The 23,553-nt window shown below is 43.1% G+C and overlaps 1 protein-coding gene across 1 annotated transcript in view; it reads right to left on the bottom strand.

Moving 5' to 3' along the window:
• The window catches only part of LOC136883432 (amyloid-beta precursor protein), a 589,175-nt gene extending 578,432 nt beyond the window's left edge, over window positions 1-10,743 (bottom strand). The window contains exon 1 of the mRNA XM_068229715.1: window positions 10,587-10,743. Within this exon, the coding sequence (XP_068085816.1) occupies window positions 10,587-10,661 (75 nt within the window). The 5' untranslated portion in view covers window positions 10,662-10,743. The remainder of the gene's footprint in view (window positions 1-10,586) is intronic.
• Between the last annotated feature and the right edge of the window lie 12,810 nt (window positions 10,744-23,553).

Below are 23,553 nucleotides of genomic sequence, written 5' to 3' on the forward strand. Positions count from 1 at the left end.
GAACCGTGTAGCACATGTGGAATTGGCCCTGTTTTACGGCCGGATGCCCTTCCTGACGTCAATCCGATGTGCAGGGATGTAATCACTATTGCGTATTTCTGTGGTGGTTGGTAGTATAGTGTAGTGTGTTGAAGAAAGTGTTGGGACAAAAACACCCAGTCCCCGAGTCAGAAGGATAAACCAAAGACGATTAAAATCCCCGACCCGTCCAAGAATCGAACCCGGGACCCTCTGAACCGAAGGCCTCAACGCTAACAATTCAGCCAAGGAGTCGGAGAAAGCTCATTCCAATGAGTGACCTGCTGTAAATCAGCCTTCTCCGTGTGTTTTAAAAGACACACAATCATGATACATAATACGGGAATGAGGTGAGATTGGCATGGTGAATGGGTCGTGTGTGTTTTAACTGGACGCCCCGGGTTCGATTCCCGGCCAGTTCAGGGATTTTTACCCGGACCTGCGGTTGTATAAGGCTAAGAATAACGGCCGAGAGGACTCGCCGTGCCGACCACACGACACCTCGTAATCTGCACGCCTTTTGGCTGAGCAGCGGTCGCTTGATAGGCCAAGGCTCTTCGCGGCTCTTTCACCATGGGGTTTGGTTTAAATGCCCTTCCTAACACCAAACTCAAGTTGAGGAGCTAATGAAGATTAAACGAAAGATTATGACTTAAACTGTGTGAGAAGGGAGAAACAGCCTGCGGCCTAGGAATAGGAATTGTTCCGGCATTCGTCTGTAAATGAAATCCATTCTCAGGACAGTCGACAATGGGGACTCGAATTCACTCGTGTCCCGAATGCAGAGCGCGTTCTGCCACTCTGCTCAATAAGGACTACTTAAGTTCCTATAACAACATAAACGAATACATCTGAACAAAATTCTAACCTTAGTTCTTTTTGACATAAATATAGGCTTATCTCATGGCTGGGAGTTTATCCGAAAATTTGTGTAACGAAACGCGACAAAATGTTTGACGAAAGTTACGTTACATTAGTTATTACCGTAGGCCTTGGTCGCCAAAGATGCCGTGGCTGTGGATTTGTATAAACAGCGTGTGTTGAAATAGAATATGTATCGTCAGTGACGTCACGTTAGTCGTTACCGTAGGCCTTGGTCGCCAAAGATACTGCGGCTTCAAGTCAAATTCCTTGGATGTAGAGTTGCAGTTCTCACTGATACAACACAGGTTTTCGTTTACTGGAAGACACTCATGTTCATTAGCTTCCCGCAAAGGGAAACGTCTATTATGGTAGTATATAAAATTATGTTTGCAACGTGTGCGGCGGAACATTTTTTGCCCTTGAGTAAAGCCGCCTTCTATTTGCTGTTTTTCGTCGCACCTACACAGATAGGTCTTATGGCGACGATGGGACAGGGCTAGGAGTGGGAAGGAAGCGACCGCGGCCTTAATTAACGTACAGCCGCCAGGCATATCTTTGGTGAAAACTGGAAACCACAGAAAATTGTCTTCAGGGCTGCCAACAGTAGGGGTTCGAACCCACCATACCCCGAATGCAAGCTCACAGCTATAGGACCAAAACCGCGTAGCCAACTTACTTCAGTCCACTTCCGTAGTGTAATGGTTAGCGCTATTAGCTACCGTCATCTGAGGCCCGGGTTCGATTTCCGGCACTGCTGGAAAATGTCAGAATGGCTGAAGAACCGGTATGTGATTAAAAATGGTGTCAAATTTTCCTCTGGAAAATCAAATGTTGAAATATATCTTTTAATAAATTAAACAAATGGATAACGATTAATTTGTTTGCATCTAAAGAACAGTTTTTGAGAGATATCTGTATTGAATTTGGCGTCAAAGAGTATAGGGAAAACTGACTCAGGGCCTATGAAACTACTACGTATGAAATCATCAGTTCTATAGAGTGCGATGAGATGAGGCCTCTCTGGTAAAAGCCTTCTCTATGTCTCAGTGATTGTCATCCATCAATACTTCACATCACAACCTGCACGGTTGCTAGGTAACATTGCGTTTCACATTTTGTACCGCTAATTCCCTGACGTAAATTGTCAGCTGATCCTCAGCCATAAGACATATTAATGTCAAAAGGTGCAAGTAGCTCACCTCACACCCCCCCCCCCCCCCCATCCTCGTAGGCGTGCGAGTCGTCAATTCGACATACGTGGACCAGGCCTCTCGTGTTTAAATCTTTCCACTCATGCAAAAACGGTCCGCTTTACGCAAGAGTTGAATAAAATAACTATTTCATCATTCACGAGCTCCTGGGGAACTGTTTAAAAAGCTCCAAACTCATTTAACCTTGGAACCAATGGATCAGCCTGTAATTCTCGAACACGATGCAGTCTCCAATTTAAAATAAAACATAGCACAGCACAGAGTACCGAGGACAACAGAATCTACGGTCATAAGTGCTACTTCCCAATAAACTTAGCGAACGGAGGAAACCGGATAAAGACTGATGAACATTTTCTCATCGGGTTTACGTGCGGTTTTTCACACAAGAAAAAACGGTGGAAGGGTCTCTTAGGCAACGAAGCTTCAACCAGCGCCAATGTGCCGCCTGGTTGAGCCTTACAATACACCTCCGGAACGATGGTGAATAAATGGTTATCCTATGTTATTAGAATTTATTTCAGAGGATAAATTTATTTCACCTCTGTAGAAATTTCACTTGCAGTCACCGAGATTTCAATCAAACACGCAAAGATGAAGTAAGTACTTAAGTCTACTGTAACTTTCATAACCCCGTAAGGGCGAAACTCCAATATCATCATCTTATTCTTCCACCGCTTTTACCACGCGTTGAGGAGTCGCGGGTGCGAACTGCGTCGTACGTGTGGATTTAAACTGTTTTACGACCGGATGCCCTTCCCAATGCCAACCCTATCAGGAAAGATGTAATCACTATTGCGTGTTACTGCGATGGTTGGTAGTGTGGTGTGTTGTTTGAATATGAACAGGACAGTGTTTGAACACATACAAAAAACCAGTCGCCGAGGCAGAAGAATTAATCACACGCGAATAAAATCTGACACGACCGGGAATCGAACCCGAGGCACTCTGAACCGGATGCTTCAATGCTGACCCTTCAGCCAAGGAGTCTGACAACTCCAATAATAATAATAATAATAATAATAATAATAATAACAATAATAATAATAATAATAATAATCATAATCTTATCATTATATTAGATTTCCTCATTGTTTTTCACTGCTACTCCGTTATAAATATATTTTTCATTGTGGAAATAATAATAATTCATTATTATTATTATTATTATTATTATTATTATTATTATTATTATTATTATTATTATTATTATTATTTACATCCACAAAGTGCTTCAAAGTTTTCGGAAATGCCAATGTGCTGGAATGTTGTCCCACAGAAGTTTGAGGTTCTAGCAAATCTACCGACATGAGGTTGGCGTATCTGGGCACCAAATTCCACCAGACTGAGCCGGGATCGAACTGACTGTATTTTACTTGTTTTGTTTGCCCTTCATCAAGAAGTTTGGACATTCTCCCATTGATGTCACTGCTAAAAAAAACTATGATCATGCACCCTGGTGCGAAGTGGAAGAACTTTTGATTTGAAGAAGTTTTGTATTCATAAGTTTTTTTTACTAATTGATGTTCCTTTATTTTTGGGTTGGCAATATTTATATTTTATTTCCGCCAGCTTTGAATTTAACCAATCACCAATTTCTGTAATTAATTTTCAACCTATCACAACCTTCTTCTTCGATTTGGAGTGTAACCTTCCAAATGACCAATAAAGTGAGAGGGTGTGGCTGGTTTATTCATGAAAGGTCTCGAACTTTCCCCGAGGGTTTATAAACCGCGGATTTTCACGTCTCTTGGCCAATTGATCGTCATCTGAACTAGTGGGTGTGTCAAGCAGGAAGCAGGAGGCGCCTCTTTCATCAGGCAGCAGTACACCGACAAGGTAAATGGCCACTTAACATCTTTATTTCTTGCTAGCTCTGCAGTTTAACCCCAGGGAGAGGTCCGAAACTTTAACTATGTAACCTACCTTTCTGAAAATGTAACTTCTGCCGGTTTATGTAATAACTTCATAAAATCTTTACCTGTAAATCGGGGATAGAGAGTGATGTACCCCCTCGAGCTCCCCTTCATATTGGTTTGAGGTGACTACGTTTTGTAACTGGTTTTCTTCCTTTCCGTAAAGTCTTAATTTATTCTTATACGAGTCACCTCCATAGTTTGGGAATAGCCCCTGTTTCATCGGCCTAGTGCCCCTTAGGTTTTAAGAATGCATATTTAGGAGTGCAAGTACTCGCCTCCATTCAATTTGTGTTTCGGGCCATTTACTTGACCTGTACTTTTCGCAACGGCCCAATAGGTTGGGTAGTAGATACCTCTGTTTCAAATTTGTAAGTTGTGCCTTGATGGCAAGTGATTGTAATTTTCTGATGTCGCCTTGAATAGGCTTGGAAAACTGAGAGCACGACAACTCTTTTCTAGTGTTGTAAAATTACCTCTGGGGGGCTTGATATTGTGAGTTGGGAGCAAGCGCTCCATGTATGGAGGAATTTCTGCCCTTGTGTAAATTTTGTTTTGGTAAATTTGCGCTAGGAGCTTGAGAAATTGTAAGACTAGGGGCTTGAAACCCAAGAGAGTTAAAGTTCTGAAATCTTGGATTTTTCTATTTTTGTCATTGTTATCTCACTAAGTGAGAATTTCTTAACTTGTTGCTTTTCAAAAATATAACCTTCAATTTCAGTTTTAAATTCTTTCTTGGCATTGCAGTTAGACCCATTCACTCCGGCACCTTCTTTCACCTCTGCGTTCCACGGGTAACCCCGTAACATTAACTGCTGTGTCTCTACAGGTATTTTGTTAGTTTTTAATTTTCTTCTGCTACTTTCATCATTAGATCATTTTTCTTCACTGTTCTATCACCTTTTTAAAAGTTTGCACTGTGCTAGTCCATTGTAAACATATTTTTCATTGTGGAACTCTCTAACTCGGCTTCTCGCTATTTTGCTTTCCCAAATAAATAAATAAATAAATAAATAAATAAATAAATAAATAAATAAACAAGAAGAAACAGGTCCAGTCCTTCGATTAAGAAAGTTTTCAGGAAAAGAAAAGAGAGACCTAGGAAAAAGGCGAAAATGAAAACCTGCCCTCGCCACGTAAACCCGTCGGGATCGGAGAAGAGTTGACCAGGGAAGGTCACACAGGAAATATTAAGAGTCTTTTGCAAGAAAGTGGAAGCAGTGTCTCTTGCAGCATAAGATCGGAGGAAATAAGGGACGTATCTGCCATCTATCGGCCGTGCAAGACATTGAAACTTGACAGTATCGAACGACGAAGTAGATCGATGTGTTTCAAGCTGCGCGTCACTGTAAAACTCTTCATTGCTGCTGTAATTTCTTTAAACGAATGATTTTCAATACCACCTATGTTAAGTTCTCTTGTAGGTGGGAGCATACTCTCACTTCGTAAGAGACACCCCAGGGGCTCTCAACTTCAAAGCGTGGGTTGGCAATCATGAGTCATCGAGCCGAGTCTGCATTTCCACTTGTGCTAGACTCCTTACTTTCTTTTTCCCGCCTGACCTCCCTCGGTCAACACTTGTTATCTTCCGTTCTCGACGGTATTAGGTTTGTGAGACCTAAAGAGTCTTGTTTTCAACTCCTTCATGACTTTTCCTTTGCCCTTATACACCCTCGATTTGTGTTAAGAGAAACTGATTGTCCGGCTGTACTTCCTCTTAAAACTACAATCGTCACCACATCTATGTCAAGGGCTGGACGGGAATAAAATTCCGAATTGAGAGGTTAAATAAAGCAATTTTTTGACGTAATAATTGAACAGATCCCCCCACCCCCTTCCCGTCTATAATGTTCGCGAACTCCTCGCCAAGCGCCCGCATTGCACCACGGATCGACATTCTTCACTTTGCGAATCACCAGCACGTAGTATAATTGTGATTTATTACTAACCCTGTAAGCTGTAACTATAAGGAATCTAAATGCAAATTACTAAATTGGACTTTTTTTTTTACAATTTGTTTTACGTCGCACCGACACAGATAGTTTTTATGGCGACGATGGGACAGGAAAGGACTAGGAGTGGGAAGGAAGCGGCCGTGGCCTTAATTAGGGTACAGCCACAGCATTTGCCTGGTGTGAAAATGGAAACCGCGGAAAACAATTTTGAGGACTGCCGACAGTGGAGTTCGAACTCACTATCTCCTTGATGCAAGCCCACAGCTGTGCGTCCCAACTCACCCGGTAAATTGGATTTCAGGACCTTAAGCGTTCTCAAAGCTTGCCATTCACGACTGTACTAAGTGACAATGTTAAACTTACGACTCGTTATCATCATCATCATCATCATCATCATCGACACAAATCGATTTACTTATTTCCGAGTGTCGTGACCCCAGTGGATTTGCTGGTTACATCTCTGCTGTAGCTTCCGATGTTCGGTTTTCCTCAGCGCATACTGGAGAGGTAAACCTGTAATGGTCTTAACTAGTCCTGTTCATCTGGTTGCAGTCCTTCTTCGTGGTCTACTGCCCTCAACCTTCCCTGCCATGACTAACATCTCTAGATTTTTCTCCAGGTCGTCTCGCCATGTATTCAAAGAACTGCAGTTATCAGTTTTACAACCTTGTAATAGTGCACTGAAATTTAACTAGATTATACAACCGTTTGCTTCCATTACTTCCCATGCATTCAGAAACTTTAAAATTGTGACAACGTTTTAGTCCACCTCTATGGTCAAGTGATTAGTGTGATTAGCTGCCACCCTCGGAAACCCGGGTTCAAATCCAACCTCATTCATCCTCGAAGTGGTTTCCCACTTCTTCAGGCAAATGCCGGGATGGGACTTAACTTAACGCCACGGCCGCTTCCTTCGTTCTTCCTTGTCTATCCCTTCCGATCTCCCTCCCTCCCCCACAAGGCCCAGCACAGCAGGTGAGGCCGCCTGGGCGCGGTACTGGCCCTTGTATTCCCCGACCCAAGTCTCACTGTCCTTCAGGCGGTAGAGGTGGGATCCCTCGCTGAGTCCGCGGGAAAACCCGACACTGGAGGGTGAACGGATGCTTTAGAAAACACGATACATATTTTACAAGAATGAAAGACTTCGTAAAACAAAAAATACAAAATCACGGCCACAAAAAACTTTTCTTAACAATACGCTTTTCGTCACACCGACACAAATTGGTCTTATGGCGACGACGGGACAAGAGTGCAAAGAAAGCGGCCAAGGCCTTACAGACCCAGCATTTGCTTAGTGAAAAAATGGGAAACCACGGTAAACCATCTTCAGGGCTGCCGACAGTGGAATTAGAACCCACGATCTCCCGAATACTGGATACTGGCCGCAACGGCTGCAGCTATCTAAAAATAAAAGTTAAAAAAAAGATTGGTAGCTTGGCTACGATAGGTGTCCAAGTTACTTTTCGTTTTGCGAACTATATATTAGCGATTGCTTCGGACTATAGATGAAGAGGAAAATATAAATTCTGTATACCACATCTGACTAATTTAGGGCAGTGCAGGTTGAATGTGAGAAGCAGCAATTTGGTTTCGAAATTACAAGCACCGCGTGCAGTAAATGAAGTTTTGGACGATTTATTCGGGGAGCCGCCTGGCGGCTATGATCGTTAAAGCGTCTAGTCTATATAGCCGGTTCGAGTCCCGTTGGTCGAAAACATTCTCACCATCAGAATGTTGGCCGGCAGGGTACGGGAGGTGGTGCTATACAACTTCTAATCACTAGATGGCGTGCCAAAAGCCGGGATTGAATTCCAAACGCCTCCGCAGTGTTCTTATGGAGTGAGGGCATGTGGCGCTACTGAAGGTGATTCGCCCGTCGGATGGTGACGTAAAGCCTTGAGCAGACCATTTGGTGCTATTCCCCCCGAGACGGCTATGTGCCGGTGCTAGGTTTCACCCTCTCCCTTCTTACTATCATAAATCACGACATTCATTTTCATCTCATTAACTCCTCTGATGAGGTCAAGGTCAGAAAGGGCATCTGGTCGTAAAAAAACTCGCTACGAAGACTCGTCTTCGCTTCATATCCGACCCGTAGGAAAACGGGACATGGGTTGGACACACACATAAAACAGTTTGCTTTCAATATTTTCCATTCATTCAGAAACTTTTAATTTCTGAGAACTTGCTAACGTCATTAGAAAACACTACATATTTTAGAAGAATTAACGGGTCCAAAAACCGCACATTACAAAATCACGGGCCCTGAAATAAAAATATTGATATCTTGGCTACGACAGATGTGATAGCGAGTTACTTTTTGGTATGAGAACTGTAAGAGGGGCTGCCTGGCCGAGGCGGTAAAGGCGTGCTCGGTTCGCCCGGAAGGACGTGGGTTCGAATCCCCGTCAAAAAGTCGTAAAATTTAAGAAATGAGATTTCCACTTCTGGAGGTGCATATGGCCCTGAGGTTCACTTAGCCTACAGCAAAAATGAGTACCAGGGTAATTCCTTGGGGCAAGGGCGGCCGGGCGTAGAGCTAACCACTCTACCCCAACAAGTGCCGAGGTCACGGATAGTGGAAGCCTTTACCATCCACCCCTCCAAGGGCCTCCATGGCCTGTACGGAGATGACTTTCCTTTTTTATGAGAACTGTAAATTAGCGCTTCCTTTGAACAATAGGTAAAGAGAAAACTGAAAATCCAGTATCACATCTCGGTAGTCTAGGGTGACCGGAGAGTAACTACAGGAAAGGCATCAAGTAGAGTAGATTAAAAGAGAGCTGGTTTTGGGACAATTATTCGGAAAATCAATAATCTAACGTATGTATATCTTTTTTTAGAATCTGTTTTACGTCGCACCAACGCAGATGGCGACGATCGGATACGAAAGGGCTAGGAGTTGGAAAGAACCGGCCGTGGCCTTAATTAATTTTCTCTCCAGGCAAATTCTGGTGCTGTACCTTAATTAAGGCCACGGCCGGTTCTGTCCCACTCCTAGCCCTTTCCTATCCGATCGTCGCCATCTGCGTTGGAAAACCATCTTCAGGCCTGCCGACAGTGGGGTTCCAACCCACTACCTCGCGGATGCAAGCTCACAGCTGCGCGACCCTAACCGCACGGCCAACTCACCCGGTCTAATGTATATCTGCAGTCGAGCTATTCTAACCTTAAAACAAAAATTGTAATCACCTAGGCTTTCGTCGGTACAATTATTTCTTTCTTAATCTGCTTACCCTCCAGGGTTGGTTTTACCCTCGGAGTCAGCGAGAGATCCCACCTCTACCGCCGCAAGGACAGTGTCCTGGAGCTTCAGACTCTGGGTCGGGGATACAACTGGGGAGGATGACCAGTACCTCACCTGCTATGCTGAACAGCGGCCTTGCGGGGGGGACGGGAGGTTGAAAGGGATATACAAGGAAGAGGGAAGGAAGCGGCCGTGGCCTTAAGTTAGGTACCATCCCGGCATTTGCCTGGAGGAGTAGTGGGAACCACGGAAAACGACTTCCAGAATGGCTGAGGTGGGAATCGAACCCACCTCTACTCAGTTGACCTCCCGAGGCTGAATGGACCCCGTTCCAGCCCTCGTACCACTTTTCAAATTTCGTGACAGAGCCGGGAATCGAACCTGGTCCTCCGAGGGTGGCAGCTAATCACACTAACCACTTCACCACAGAGGCGGACCGGTACATATCAATATTTTTAAACAATAGAATGCTTCCCTGCTTTTTTTTTTACTACACGTGTCCAATGCGTGAATACTATGCTTAGAAAAGAAAGACTGACGATCACATTAATAAGACGATTAAAGAAATTATCTCTACAGAAAAGTTAAGTACTTCAGTTCAGCATCCCCTTTCGTTGAACATCACCGAGTGCTTGATGCAACTGTTACACCAGACGAGGAAAGGGAATGAAAAGAACGAGTTACAAAAAATAAGTCATTGGTAGCATTAGGTACATCCTGCGTACGCCCCTGCTCGTAATACTGCTGCAGATTATGACGCGGGGGAGCTGTATTTCATGTAACAGCAATTATCATGCATTCTAAGCTGCCTATCCCCGCCAAGAAAGAAAAAAGAACCGGCAGTATAATACCGGCAACTGAAACATTGACAGAAACGCATCGATACCCTCATTTTTTTTTCTTCTATTCCGTCTGCCCTCTCGTCTACCAGCAGACACTGCATGGAGAACAAGTGAGAAACGACTCTCCGCATTTCGACAGCAGGTCAATAAACTCATACACGAAGCAAATTTATAGATCAATAAAAAGCAATGTTATGCACGTTTAGGTCGAGAGCAGACGATAATAAAAAAGATAATACACACATGTGTTCTATCGAAGTGCAAAACAAGACATTCATAACGCATATTATCGGTTCACAACCACATCAATTAATAGTATGGTGTATAGGCCAACTGGTTCAATAACGGCATCTAAAATGCTTATTTTAACCTGATTCAGTGCCTTTCGTGCAGTTGTAGACAGAGAGAAACAGGCACGGGCTATCCAGAAAATCAATGACTGGCCTTGCTTTACGGCAGCAGCAGGGCCGAAAACAGTATGAACAAAAAGAACGTCCCCACTACTAGCTAGCAGGTTCATCTCCTTTCCGACTTACCTCGACATAACTGGAAACTCCTCTTGATATCAGGAGAAAACAAGAGAATGCCCATATTCTGGAGAGTTCCAGCATTTTTGTGTGAAAGTTTCTCTCAGTACAAACCCGCTAAGTTAGCAACAAAACACACACGACACTCCGCGAACACCAGCTTCCAGCGCCGTCAATTGACAACTGCGGGAATGGCGGCTCTTCCAGTCAGATGTAACCCACCTCCTCATTGGCGTGCTGGCGCGCAGGCGCACTGCGCCTATAACCCCTCCTATGCAAGCAGCGCGCTACATAATAATGAGAAGAGAAAAACCCTGGATGATAAATCAGGGTAAAAGCGACATGTATTAGTGAATTTAAGAATAGTATTCATTAACTTTTGAATTAGGAGGATGTTTTCTGATAATATTCTTGTTACAAAGCATTTCTCTCTGTAGATATGTATCGGAATAAGGGTGTATCTAATACTCAATCGAACTGCCAACATTTTACGGAGTGGTGTAAGTTCCCCATGAGTGGAAATGTGCCAAGATTTGGGGGAGACAGAAAAATCGTTAAATATGTCTAGTTCTTTCTTCTGTGTCCTAGAAAATAAGGCGAACCCGTTTTCAAGTACAGGGGAAAACTGTGTTAAAATTTATGACGTTCATTTGAATTCCAGAATTTAACTCTGCGATGTTCCTTACCGTTTCCTTTTTTAACGTCACCTTACCAAATTTATGAGGGGTCAGCAGAGAATCCAGATTCAGTTTCAACCTTGGTCGGGTTAAAAACCAAAGCATTATGCTGCCCTTCTTGTCATGACACGCCGATACATCCCATGTGAAGTCGTTGAGATTCGAACCCGAGACTCTCAGGTTGGAAACCGAGAAGATAAATGACTTGTCCTCTACCGTTGATTTTGTATACTGTACATTAATTCTGCATTCCCCTGTGCGTGAGGCGGTGGTGGTGTGATTATTGTTTAAAATAATAATTATGTTACCGTTTTTACATCCCAGCATCTACTTTTGGCGGTATCCAAGGCACCGAGGTGACAGAGTTTTTCTCCGCATGGGAGTCATTTTACTTATTCAAATACTCCCAGACTGAGCCAGGATCGAACCTGCCAAGTTGGGGTCAGAACGCCAATGTCTCAACCGTCTGAGCCATTCAGTCCAGCAATATTGTTTTAAGAGAAAGTTCAACTGGGCAGAGGGCAAAATGGAAGGGGCCCGACGCTTCGAAAATTTAGGATATCGGTCAAAGACAGATAAGGGCCACGAAGGGCGTGAATGAAAGACTCCCCAGGTCTCCGATGATCTAATACCGTCGAGGTCGAAAAAGAACAAGAGTTTACCAGGGGAGGTCGGATAGGATAGCCTACATGAAAGTGAGGAGTTTGGCACAAGAAGTGGAAGCAATGCCAGGACCCAGCTAAGAGCCCCGTAGTCGCCAACACATAGTCCAAGTTCAAAGCCCTTAGGGTCACTTTTAGTCGCCTCTTACGACAGGCAGGGGATACGACATACAACATTAAACGGTACCTGTCGTAATATACGAATGAAAGAAAACCCCAGGAGACCTCGTGTTCAGAGCGTGGGTTGGCGAACAGGGGATCGCTAGCTGAATCTGGCATTACATCCACTTACTTGTGCTAGACTCGTCATCATCATCATCATCATCATATTTCCTATTGGCCGCAATTGGTGTTGTTTGAGTCATCAGTCCACAGACTGGTCTGATGCAGCGCTCCATAACACCCTATCCTGTGTTAACGTGACTCCTACTCATACCTCGGTCTACCCCTACAGTTTTTATCGCCTACACTTCCCTCAAAAACCAACTGAACAAGATGTGCCCTATCACTCTATAAGTTCTTGCTCGTCAAATTTAACCAAATCGATCTCCTCTCACCAGTTCGATTCAGTATCCCTTCATTCGTTATTGGATCTATCCATCTCACCTTCAGCATTCTTTGTAACACCACATTTCAAACGCTTCTATTCGCTTTCTTTCTAGTTATAGACAATGTTTCACTTCCAGACAATGTTACGTCCAGACGAAAGTCTTATAAAACGTCTTTCTAATTCCTAAATCAGGGTTGAAAGTGAGAAAATTTCGTTTTTTAATTAAGAAAGCTCTTCCTTGCATGTGCTAGTTTGCATTTTATGTCCTCCTTACTTCTGCCATCGCTAGTTATTCTAAGAATATTCGTCTACCTACTTTAAGACGTCATTTCCTAACCTAATATTACCTACATCACCTGATTTCGTTTAACTGCAGTCCTTTACTTTTGTTTTGGACTTATTTATTTTCATCTTCTACTCCTTACCCAAGACAATGTCCATACCACTGAGCATTTACTCTAGATCTTCTGCAGTCTCACATAAAATACAATATCATCGGCAAATCTCAGGGTTTCGATTTTCTCTTCCCTATAGATAATATATATAATCAATTTGCTTTTCGTCGAAATGTCACAGATAGTTCTTTTGGCGACGATAGGATAGGAAAGGGCCAAAGGTGGGAAGGAAGCAGCCGTGGCCTTAGTTAAAGGTATAGCCCCAGCATTTGCCAGGTGTAAAAATGGGAACTCACGGAAACAATTTCAGGGCAGTGAGCTTCAAACCACTATCTTCCGAATTGAAGCTCACAGCTACGCGACCATAACCGCACGGCCAACTCGGTCGGTTTGACACCCTTTAGGCGACCTGCGCGTCTGTGAGAATTAGCTCCTACCTATGATGAGTTCCAATGATGAAGACTACACATGCCGCCAGTCCCCGTGCCAATTGGAATTAACTAATGGTTAAAATACCCGACCCTGACGGGAATAGAACCCGGGTTCCCAGGACCAAAGGCCAGACCGCTAACCATTTAGCCATCAATCCGGACCCGCTGTAAGTGAGGGCGGAAGAATACATTCACGGTGTCCCCTGCCTGTCGTGACTAAAGCAAAATCCTCAGCGTATCTCAGCTTGGGAGAGAGGGTTGGCGACCACAGGGCCGTACCCTCCAATTGTCTCATCCGACTGCCTTTTCTCTCCCGAGCATAAACAGAATGCCTGTTACTGGCTTATCAGGTAGCTACACGCAGTCTGCGTATTTTCCTCATGGAGATAATCTAATGGGGGAAAATGCGCTCTAACACGGCACTTAGCTCAGAATATTTTAGATTTCATTCAACAGTCGGTAAACGAAATTTAACTTCCACACTGTAATCAAAGCTAGTTCAGTATAGCATTTCTTCGAGTGTTGTTGCGACCGCGACGGTCTGGGTTTATGAGGTCAGGAGGAAATACTTAAGTATGGTGATACTGGATTTTAAATGTTAAACTAGTGGTATTTCTTGTAATATTTTCTTTCAATGGATTTGCTTGTTATTCTATTTGATGTTGTTGTTCTTGTTGTTGTTGAGTAATTATGTTTTATCTTTATTATCAATGCAATCTTAAACTAGTAGTAAGCTCAACCTATAGCACCCTACTGTAAGCCGTAATGTTAAGCACTGGAAATACTTATGTTGTGTATAAAATTGTACATGATGATGCTGGATTAAGAATGTTAGTAATATTTCTCGTAATATTTTCTTTCCATGGAATTGCTTATTGTACTTTTGTCGTTGGGCTTTTGTTTTGTTGTTGTTGTTGTTGTTGTTGTTGTTGTTGTCGTTGTTGGGTAGTTATGTTTTAACTTTACCTTATTATTACACTACTGTAAGTGACCATTGCCACCGGGATTTTTCCCAATTGCAAAGTATTTGTTAATTATAAAAAGAGAGAGTTTCTATTTCACGTACTTCAAATTTCCTCATTTCCTTTTGCTAAAACATTCATTCTTTGAAGGGTGAAGTAGCTTCCATTTCTCCTCCGATCTGCGCTAACAAAGAGTGAATGTTCACTTGTGCTTCTAATAATAATAATAATAATAATAATAATAATAATAATAATAATAATCACTTACACAAACTGGCCAGCTGAAAACCCTCACCAAAGCTCTTCACGAAAATCAGATATCCATAATGGCCCTACAAGGAAACAAGGTACCCAGATGAAGAGATTTTTGGATCCGAAGGCTACCGATTTTTCAAGAGCAAAGCGCAAAGAGGAATCCTCAATGGAGCTGTGATGCTTGTAACCGCGTTTGCTGTTAGAACCAAGATCCTTAAATCGGTTGCAAACTTCGAACCTGTGAATGACAGATTGTCTATACTCACAATTAAATGCGCGAACAAAACCTATGCCCTAGTTAACGCACATGCTCCTACAAACGATAAGAACAAGTCTGATCCAGACGAAGTTGATAATTTCTGGGACCTACTGGATTAAAAATTAAACAAAATCCCCAAACACCATGTCAAGCTTCTTTTGGGTGACTTCAATGCCCAACTAGGTAGTGAACAGAAGTACAAGAAAGTTATAGGAAATTACCCTGCTCACAAAAGAACCAATCCCAACGACAAAAGACTGGTGTCCATTTGCGAAAATCACAACCTGCAGGTCATGTCGACCCACTTTCGCCATCTACCCAGAAAGCAAATGACTTGGCGTTCTCCCGTCCAAGCTCTCGGAGAGTTCTAAATTGATCATGTTGCAATCTCCAGGAGAAACAGCCCTGAGATTATGAATGTCAAGGTAAAGAAAGGCATCAATGTGGCCTCAGATCATTATACGTCTCTTATCAAATTCAAACCAATTCCCGCAAACACAAGGAAGACAACCAAACAGATCACACGCTTCGACAATGATAAACTTCGGCAAAGGGTCGAGGAGTTCTAGGAGAAGGCTAGACCAAATGACTGTGACTTTAACAACGCCAAAAGTCTCTTTGTTGAGGCCGCCAAAGACGTTGCAGAAATCAAAAGAAGCAAAAAGCAGGCCTGGTGGAATGGTACTTGCGAATCAGTCCTCCAAGAAAGACTCAATGCGTCGAAACAGTACTACTCTACGAAATCAGAAAATGATTGGGAAACCTACAAAACCCAACGTGCCCAAGCAGCTAGGGTGTTCAGAACTGAGAAACATAAATACGAAAAATCTCTCATTCAAAAGATAGAACAAAACTTTAGGAAGAATGAAAGCAGAGAGTACTACAGAGCCTTCAAACGCAAACTCACTGGCTATAAGCCACCATCTCTATGCTTTGAGCGAAAGGACGGCACACTGGCTACGTCAAATGAAGAAAATTGCAGCATTCTGGCAGATTACTTCAAGAATTTACTTAACTGCTCTAAACCGCAAAGCGCCATTGAGACCAAGGAACCCTTACTCAGGTACCCAGATTCCAGACCACCCGACAGAGATGAAATCAAGCGCCACATTGCCTGTCTCAAAAATAACAAAGCGCCGGGGGAAGACTCAGTAGTAGCAGAACTATGGAAATATGCCCCAGAGGAATCACTTGATATCTTGCAAAAGCAAATAGAAGAAATTTGGAACAAGGAGACCCTACCCGAAGATTGGAAAATAGCTTTCATCCATCCATTACACAAAAAAGGCAGCATGAAGAACATCAACAACTACAGAAGAATATTTTTGCTACCCGTGACTTACAAAATTCTATCACTTGCCATCCTGGAGCGTTTGGAAGCACAAGTCGAACATCAAATGGGTGAATACCAAGGAGGGTTCAGAAAAGGTCGCTCAACAGCTGAACAGATCCAAAATCTCAAAACGATCATCTGATATTGTACACTAAGGTCCAAGCAGTATGTGTCTGTCTTTGTGGACTTTAAGAAAGCGTACGACTCCATTGACCGGGAAGTCCTGCTAAACATCTTAAATGAATTTGGAGTTGATTTGAAACTGCTGGCATTAATTAGAGCCACCTTGACCGATACAAAATCCAAGGTGAAGTTCCACGGATGTCTCTCGCATTCCTTTGTCATCAAAACAGGAGTCCGACAAGGTGATGGGCTATCCCCGATACTCTTCAATTGCGTTCTTGAAAAGATCATCAGAACCTGGCGGGTGAGATTACAGGAAACCAACTACAGTCCATTGAGAATAGGAACCAAATCCAAGGGGATCGCAACAGACTGCTTAGCATTTGCCGATGATATTGCTGTTCTCTCAAACGACATAGAAATCGCTAGAGCTCAAGTTGAAATTTTAAAGGAAATTGCCGAACAAACTGGTTTGCAGATATCGTTTGAGAAAACAGAAGTAATGACTAACATCAAAGAGGCTCCACCAAAACTCCATACAAAATACGGGGACATCACCCGAGTAGACAAATTCAAATACGTGGGTGAGATAATCATCAAAAATGGACTGGACAAAGAAGCACTTCAGGAGCGAGTACGCAAACTGGAAATAGCCTACCAAACATCCCGCACAATCTACAACAAAAAATGCCTTTCCCAAAACACCAAGATACGTCACTATGAAACAGTTCTGAAGCCAGTAGTTCTATATGCAGCCGAAACCCTGTCTCTAAATGCCAACAAAGGACTCCTTCAAGAAATGGAGAAAAGAGAACGCAAAATTGTGAGAGGAATCTTGGGATCAAAGTACAGAAATGGAATCCATCAAAAGAGATCCTACAAGGAAGTCTGCAGCAAAATAAAGAAAATTACCGACACAATCAGAAAAAGATGGGCACGATTCTACGGTCATCTGAAAAGAATGGACGGAAGAAAGTTAACTAAAGAAATCTTTCACTATTTTGATTCAAACCCCAAAACCACAATTCCCTGGTTTAGAAATACCAAAGAAGACCTGCAAATGCTACATATCTCAGCTGAATACGCCCTTAACAGAGATCTCTTCCGCAAGAAAATATTGACGAACGGGCTAAACCGAGACGAGCAACCGAAGAGAAGACACGGTGCCCCTTGGACAGAGGAGCGTAAGCAGGCCCACTCACAAAGAATGAGGGAAATTTGGGCTCTAAAGAAGGCCAAGTTCAGTGTCAAATGCAACAAGACTTAACGTGGTCCTTGATGGCCCCAGCGAATTATATATATATAATAATTGTACCGGAAGGTACACCTCAACGCCGCGCATTCAAAATTAGCGCCTTAATGAACTCCTCTATCGAACTAATGTGGAAACTACTACAACTGGAAATTGGAACTTTAATCAGAAGAAGTCACCGCCGAAATATTATGTAATTTTGTTATTGTGCAGTTTCCTAAACTGGGTGAATTTCTCCTTGTTTCGTTTGCCACCCATCAAGAAGTTTGGACATTCTTCCATAGATGACACTGCCAAAAAACTATGATCATGCACCCTGGTGCGAAGTGAAAGAACTTCTAATTTATATTTATAGGTTTTTGTAACTGATTTTTGGGTTGGCAATTTTTCCTTTTTCTTTCCGCCAGTTTTGAATCTGGCCAACCTCAGTCGAGGAGCTACTGAAGATGAAACGACTGATGGTGAATGAAACCGGGTAAGGAGGTGGAAACAATCTGCTGTGATCTGTGGACTAGAACTCTCCCGGTATTTGCCTGGAAGTGAAAATAGGAAACCACAGAAAACCATTCTCAGGACAGCCGACTATGGGGTTCAAACCCACGCACCTCCCGAGTGTTGGAAGTAGTGCCTAAACATGCAGGGCCACTCCGTAAAAATAATGACATGTAAATTCATCTCACATAACCCCCTACCCAGTATTAAGAAACGGGACAAAGGGGACTTATATGGAAGCTCCAAGATACTAGACAGCAGGCTTTCAGCACAGTCTGCTATTAAATCCTAGTCATCGGCACTTAAAAACAACAACCACCCCTAGGGAACTATACGAGAAATACATAATGTAGTAGATATTACTGTTCTATCTGTCAGATCAGAGCAGACTTTAATAAACAAGTATCATATAATTTTACACAGTATTGAAATATTTATTGGAATCAGCAAATTCTGTTCTCAGAGCACAATTATTTCTCATTTATAGCCACGAAGTGTAAATGATTTTAACCAACATTGCTCCATTAATATTTGATATGTGTGCTCAGATTTACATCATAAACACAATGTTATGCTATAATTCGTCGCATCAGCAGAATTCATTATCCAAGTATTGCTGCATTTATCCCATAGAGAGGAGAGTTGGGTGGAATTAGGGACTGGATGAAAATTAAGATTTTTCTCTAAAATATGAAGCAACATCATCACTGTGTATTCAGTATAAATACTGCTTTGTCCGTACGAACTCGTCTCCAAGTGGATCTATCTTGACCGAGCTAGTTGGCCGTGCGGTTAGGGGCGCACAGCTCTGAGCTTGCATTTGGCTGATTGTGGGTTCGAACCCCATTGTCGGCAGGCTTGAAGATGGTTTCCCATTTGCACACCAGGCAAATGCTAGGACTGTATCTTAATTAAGGCCACGGCCACTTCCTTCCCACTCATAGCCCTTTCCTGTCAAATCGTCGCTATAAGACCTATCTGTGTCGGTGCGATGTAAAGACAAATGTAAAAAAAAAATAAGCATCTATCTTGGGCTCTCCTGTTAGCATCCCCGTAGTTCTTAAGACATGAGCTGGTGAAGAGCGTCTTTATTATGTTTCTTGGCCTTCTACGAGGGTTATCCAAATATTTTGCTCTCTAGGACATCGATCAATCAGCTATGTCCCGGTATCTGTCCTACCCACGAAGACATCTTCCCTTGAATCTGGTTGAACAGCTGTCATGCCTCACTAACTCGATCTACCACATCCGTGTTCGTCATATACCGTACTGTACAAAGCTTATTTTTTTTCCAAACGTTTCCAGCACCACACGTCAAAGGCTCCTATCTTGTTTGTTTTTACTGACACAGAAAGATTTTAAGGCGACGATTGGACAAGCAAGGGCTAGGGGTGGGAAGGAAGCGGCCGTGGCCTTAACTAAGATACAACCCAAGCATTTGCCTGGTGTGAAATTGGGAAACCACGAAATACTACCTTCACGGCTGCCGACAGTGGGGTTCGAACCCACTATCTCCCGAATGATGGGGAGAAAGTTCCTTTTGGGGATCATTGTAATTACCTAGGTGTTAATATAAGCAAAAACTCAGAACAACCCAAAGAGCTATGGAACGGTTCATGCTAGGCTTCACCAAGAAAGACAGAAAGAGAGCAGATTTCATCAGGTCAGTCACAAAGGTCAGTGACATTTTAGAAAGGGTGTTTACCCTAAAATGGCAGTGGGCAGGCCATGTTGCTCGAAAAACTGATGGTAGGTGGACAAAGCTTGTGCTTGAGTGGAGTCCGAAAGATCATCTGAGACCTAGGGGACGACCACCGGATGGGATAAAGACATCCGTAAGATTACTGGGATCAATTGGCAGAACATCGCTCAAGACCGTCCCAGATGGAGAGACCTCATGAAAACCCACCTTGCTTCGGACTTAAAGAGGCCACATCGTAAAAACGATTGAATATGGCTGATAGTGATAGTGATAGTGATAATATAAGGAGAGAGCTTCATTGGGGTAATCACATAAATGGGATTGTAAATAAAGGGTACAGATCTCTGCACATGGTTATGAGGGTGTTTAGGGTTGTAATAAGGACGTAAAGGAGTGGGCATATAAGTCTCTGGTAAGACCCCAACTAGAGTATGATTCCAGTGTATGGGATCCTCACCAGTATTAATTGATCCAAGAACTGAAAAAAATCCAGAGAAATGCAGCTCGATTTTTTGGGTGATTTCTGGCAAAAGAGCAGTGTTACAAAAATGTTACAAAGAATGTGCTGGGAAGACTTGGGAGAAGCGATACGACCTGTACAACTAAGTGGTATCTTCCGAGCTGTCAGTGGAGAGATTAGTGGAATGATATTAGTAGGCGAATAAGTTCGAGTGGTGTTTTTAAAAGTAGAAAAGATCGCAATATGAAGATAAAGTTGAAATTCAAGTGAACAAATAGGGGAAAATATTCGTTTATAGATAGGGGAGTTAGGGATTGGAATACTATACCAAGGGAGATGTTCAATAAATTTCCGAATTTTTCGCAGTCATTAAGAAAAAGCTAGGAAAACAAGAGATAGGGAATCTGACACCTGGTCGACTGTCCTAAATGCAGATAAATGTTGGTTGATTGAAGTACGTGGAAAAAATACCAGCTTCAGCTAGTCTGCCCGTATTCGCCAGCCCACTGCCCCAAAAGACCGGCCTTTTAGTCGCCACTTACGGTAGGCAGTGAGAAGGAAGCCATGTCACTTGGTAGTCAGCTTTTAGGGAGGAAGTCTTCTCCAACTCGGAAATCGATCCGATGGTATCCCAGTACTGGGCACGCTGCGCTGGGAAGTGCCACCACCACGCATTAAAGTAATGTAAGAGGCTTACAAAAAATTGCCTTCGCAGTCATTTCAGTTTCTAATAAATAGCCGCTTCTCTCTCACTCTCAGGAAACGATGAGAAACTATGCAGAATTTTTGTTTTTTTAAATCCCCAGACTAGTTTACAACAGTGTAAAGTTTCGCCCCCACTCGACATTTATTTTAATGCGATGCCACATAAAACGTGTCGCATTTAATTGCTACAAAAAGAATTCTATAATGACACGATGCTTAATTTTAAGCTTTATTGTTCCAGAGAGAAACAATGGCCACTTTGCAGCTTCAGTTTATGATATATATAAAATAACTTGTTAAGGGAAGTAAATCTCTTCTGTCGACTTTGTATAATTATCTTCTCGTCATTAAGGGGTTAGTGAAATGTATTCTTAAACAGAAAGATTCATAATTTAAGAATAGACGTAGTTAGTTATCACGAGTTTAGATCTTGACTTGTTTTATCACAACGTTGTGCTCAACTAAGGAGAGTGATCCCCGGCTCCATGGCTAAATGGTTAGCGTGCTGGTCACAGGGGTCCCGGGTTCGATTCCCGGCAGCGTCGGGAATTTTAACCATAATTGGTTGATTTTACTGGCACAGGGCTAGGTGTACGTGTCCTCTTCATCATCATTTCATCCTCATCACGACGCGCAGGTCAAATCAAAAGATCTGCATCTGGCGAGACGGACACTCCCGGCACTAAAAGCCATACGCCATCTCATTTCAAGCAGAGCGATTGAACTTACAAAGTAGAAACCTCGATATCTCGAATCACCTCGAGAGCTAAATTTCATTTCGAGTTATCGACATTTCGAGATATAGAGAATACCGTTTTTGAGCATATATAGCGCATAATTGAATCATATGTATCCACGGGCTTTTACTGAATACAGTATTTAAAAATATAATAACATATTCATATTTTACGGCATCGCTTTAATTATTACTCTTATTCAAGGAATTGGAAGGTACAGCCCCGGCGTTTGCCTGGTATGAAAATGGGAAACCACGGAAAACCATCTTCAGGGCTGCCGACAGTGGGATTCGAACCCACTATCTCCCGATTACTGGATACTGGCCACACTTAAGCGACAGCAGCTATTGAGCTCGGTAATTTTTAGAATATAGTATACAGTACATACAGTAGCGAAGCAAGAAACATACCTCCGTTAACACCTTTGGAGAAAAAAATTGTTAATCTCTTCTGTCCTTTATTGTTAACCTTATTTCCTTCCACATAGTTTTCAACAACATTTATTGCTGCGAGAAACACTGCCATTTACAACCTGTGACAAGGAAGTTCGGTGAATAGTCCTGTACTATCAACATAGATGAACAATGCACGTCAGTGACCTTACTGTCATTCGAAATAGTCCCCTCCCATACCTATGCACTGCTGAGATGGGCGATACATGTCCTGGAAACTTCGCAAAAAAGGCTTCCTTTGCGATGGTGTTCAAAAGCCTCGTCACGTTTCGTTGGACGTCAGGAATATCGTCACATCTCTTTCCTTTCGAAGCGAATTTGATGCGTGATTTTTTGGCTCTAGCATTTTCCCGACGAGGGGATCCCGGAGAACGCCATTCCATGCTTTGCCGTTGCGTTTGAGGATCGTACCTGAAACACCAGGTTTCATCCTCAGTGACGTCCGACTCGTTGGCTGAATGGTCAGCGTACTGGTCTTCGGTTCAGAGGGGTCCCGCGTTCGATTCCAGGCCTGGTCGGGGATTTTAACCTTCATTGGTTAATTCCAATGGCCCGGGGGCTGGGTGTTTGTGCTGTCCCCAACATTCCTGCAACTCACACACCACACATAACACTATCCTCCATCACAATAACACGCAGTTACCTATACACGGCAGATGCCGCCCACCCTCATCGGAGGGTCTGCCTTACAAGGGCTGCACTCGGCTAGAAATAGCCACACGAAATTAAATTAAATCCTCAGTGACAATACAGTTCAAAAAATATGGTGTCGCATCCGCCCTTTCAACAAAATACTGTGTTACCTCTGAACGTGTCTGCTTCTGATCGTCAGTCAAGTGATGCGGCACAAGACGAGAACACGTTTTCCTCTTCCGTAACTTCTGGGTAACGATTTGTCGCACGGATGCACAGTTAATCTGCAGTTCATCCGCTATCATGCGCACAGTTAATGGCCGATCGTTCGTGATTAATGTCCTCACCTTCTCAATGTTTTCGTCACTGACGGCGGTCGCCGGATTTCCGTTACGGGGATTGTCAGAAACACTTTCCCGGCTTCCTGGAAAACGGGCGAACCACTCGTACACACACTTCAAGGACAGTGCTTGATGATCATAAACACGTACCAGCATCGCATGCGTTTCTTTCGCTGTCGTGTCAAGCTTAAACCAAAACTGTACATTGATCTTTTGGTCATGTTCCTGTTCGCAGTTCAGAACCAACGCACTAAACACGCACTGTGTCAAACAGGTCTTACACGTCACACACACGATGTTCAACTGAACAACGTTTGGAGCAGGTGGTCAAAACCTGCTGCTACGCAGGTGTAGCGTTGTGTGTCGCCAGTGTTGCCGGATCGACCGTTCTAACTTCATTCGCCGAATTTTATTGTCACAGGTTGTATATTCGACTGACTCTATATGTAGGTTGTAAAGGACGCAGCCAAGATTCGTAAACGGAGCTTGTCATACACGAATTCCGGCCTTGCTTTCGTATGTGACCGGTAATGAATTCACACCCGAAAACAAGGC

Source organism: Anabrus simplex, chromosome 11 (assembly GCF_040414725.1).
Source record: "Anabrus simplex isolate iqAnaSimp1 chromosome 11, ASM4041472v1, whole genome shotgun sequence".
Taxonomy (NCBI): Eukaryota; Metazoa; Arthropoda; class Insecta; order Orthoptera; family Tettigoniidae; genus Anabrus; species Anabrus simplex.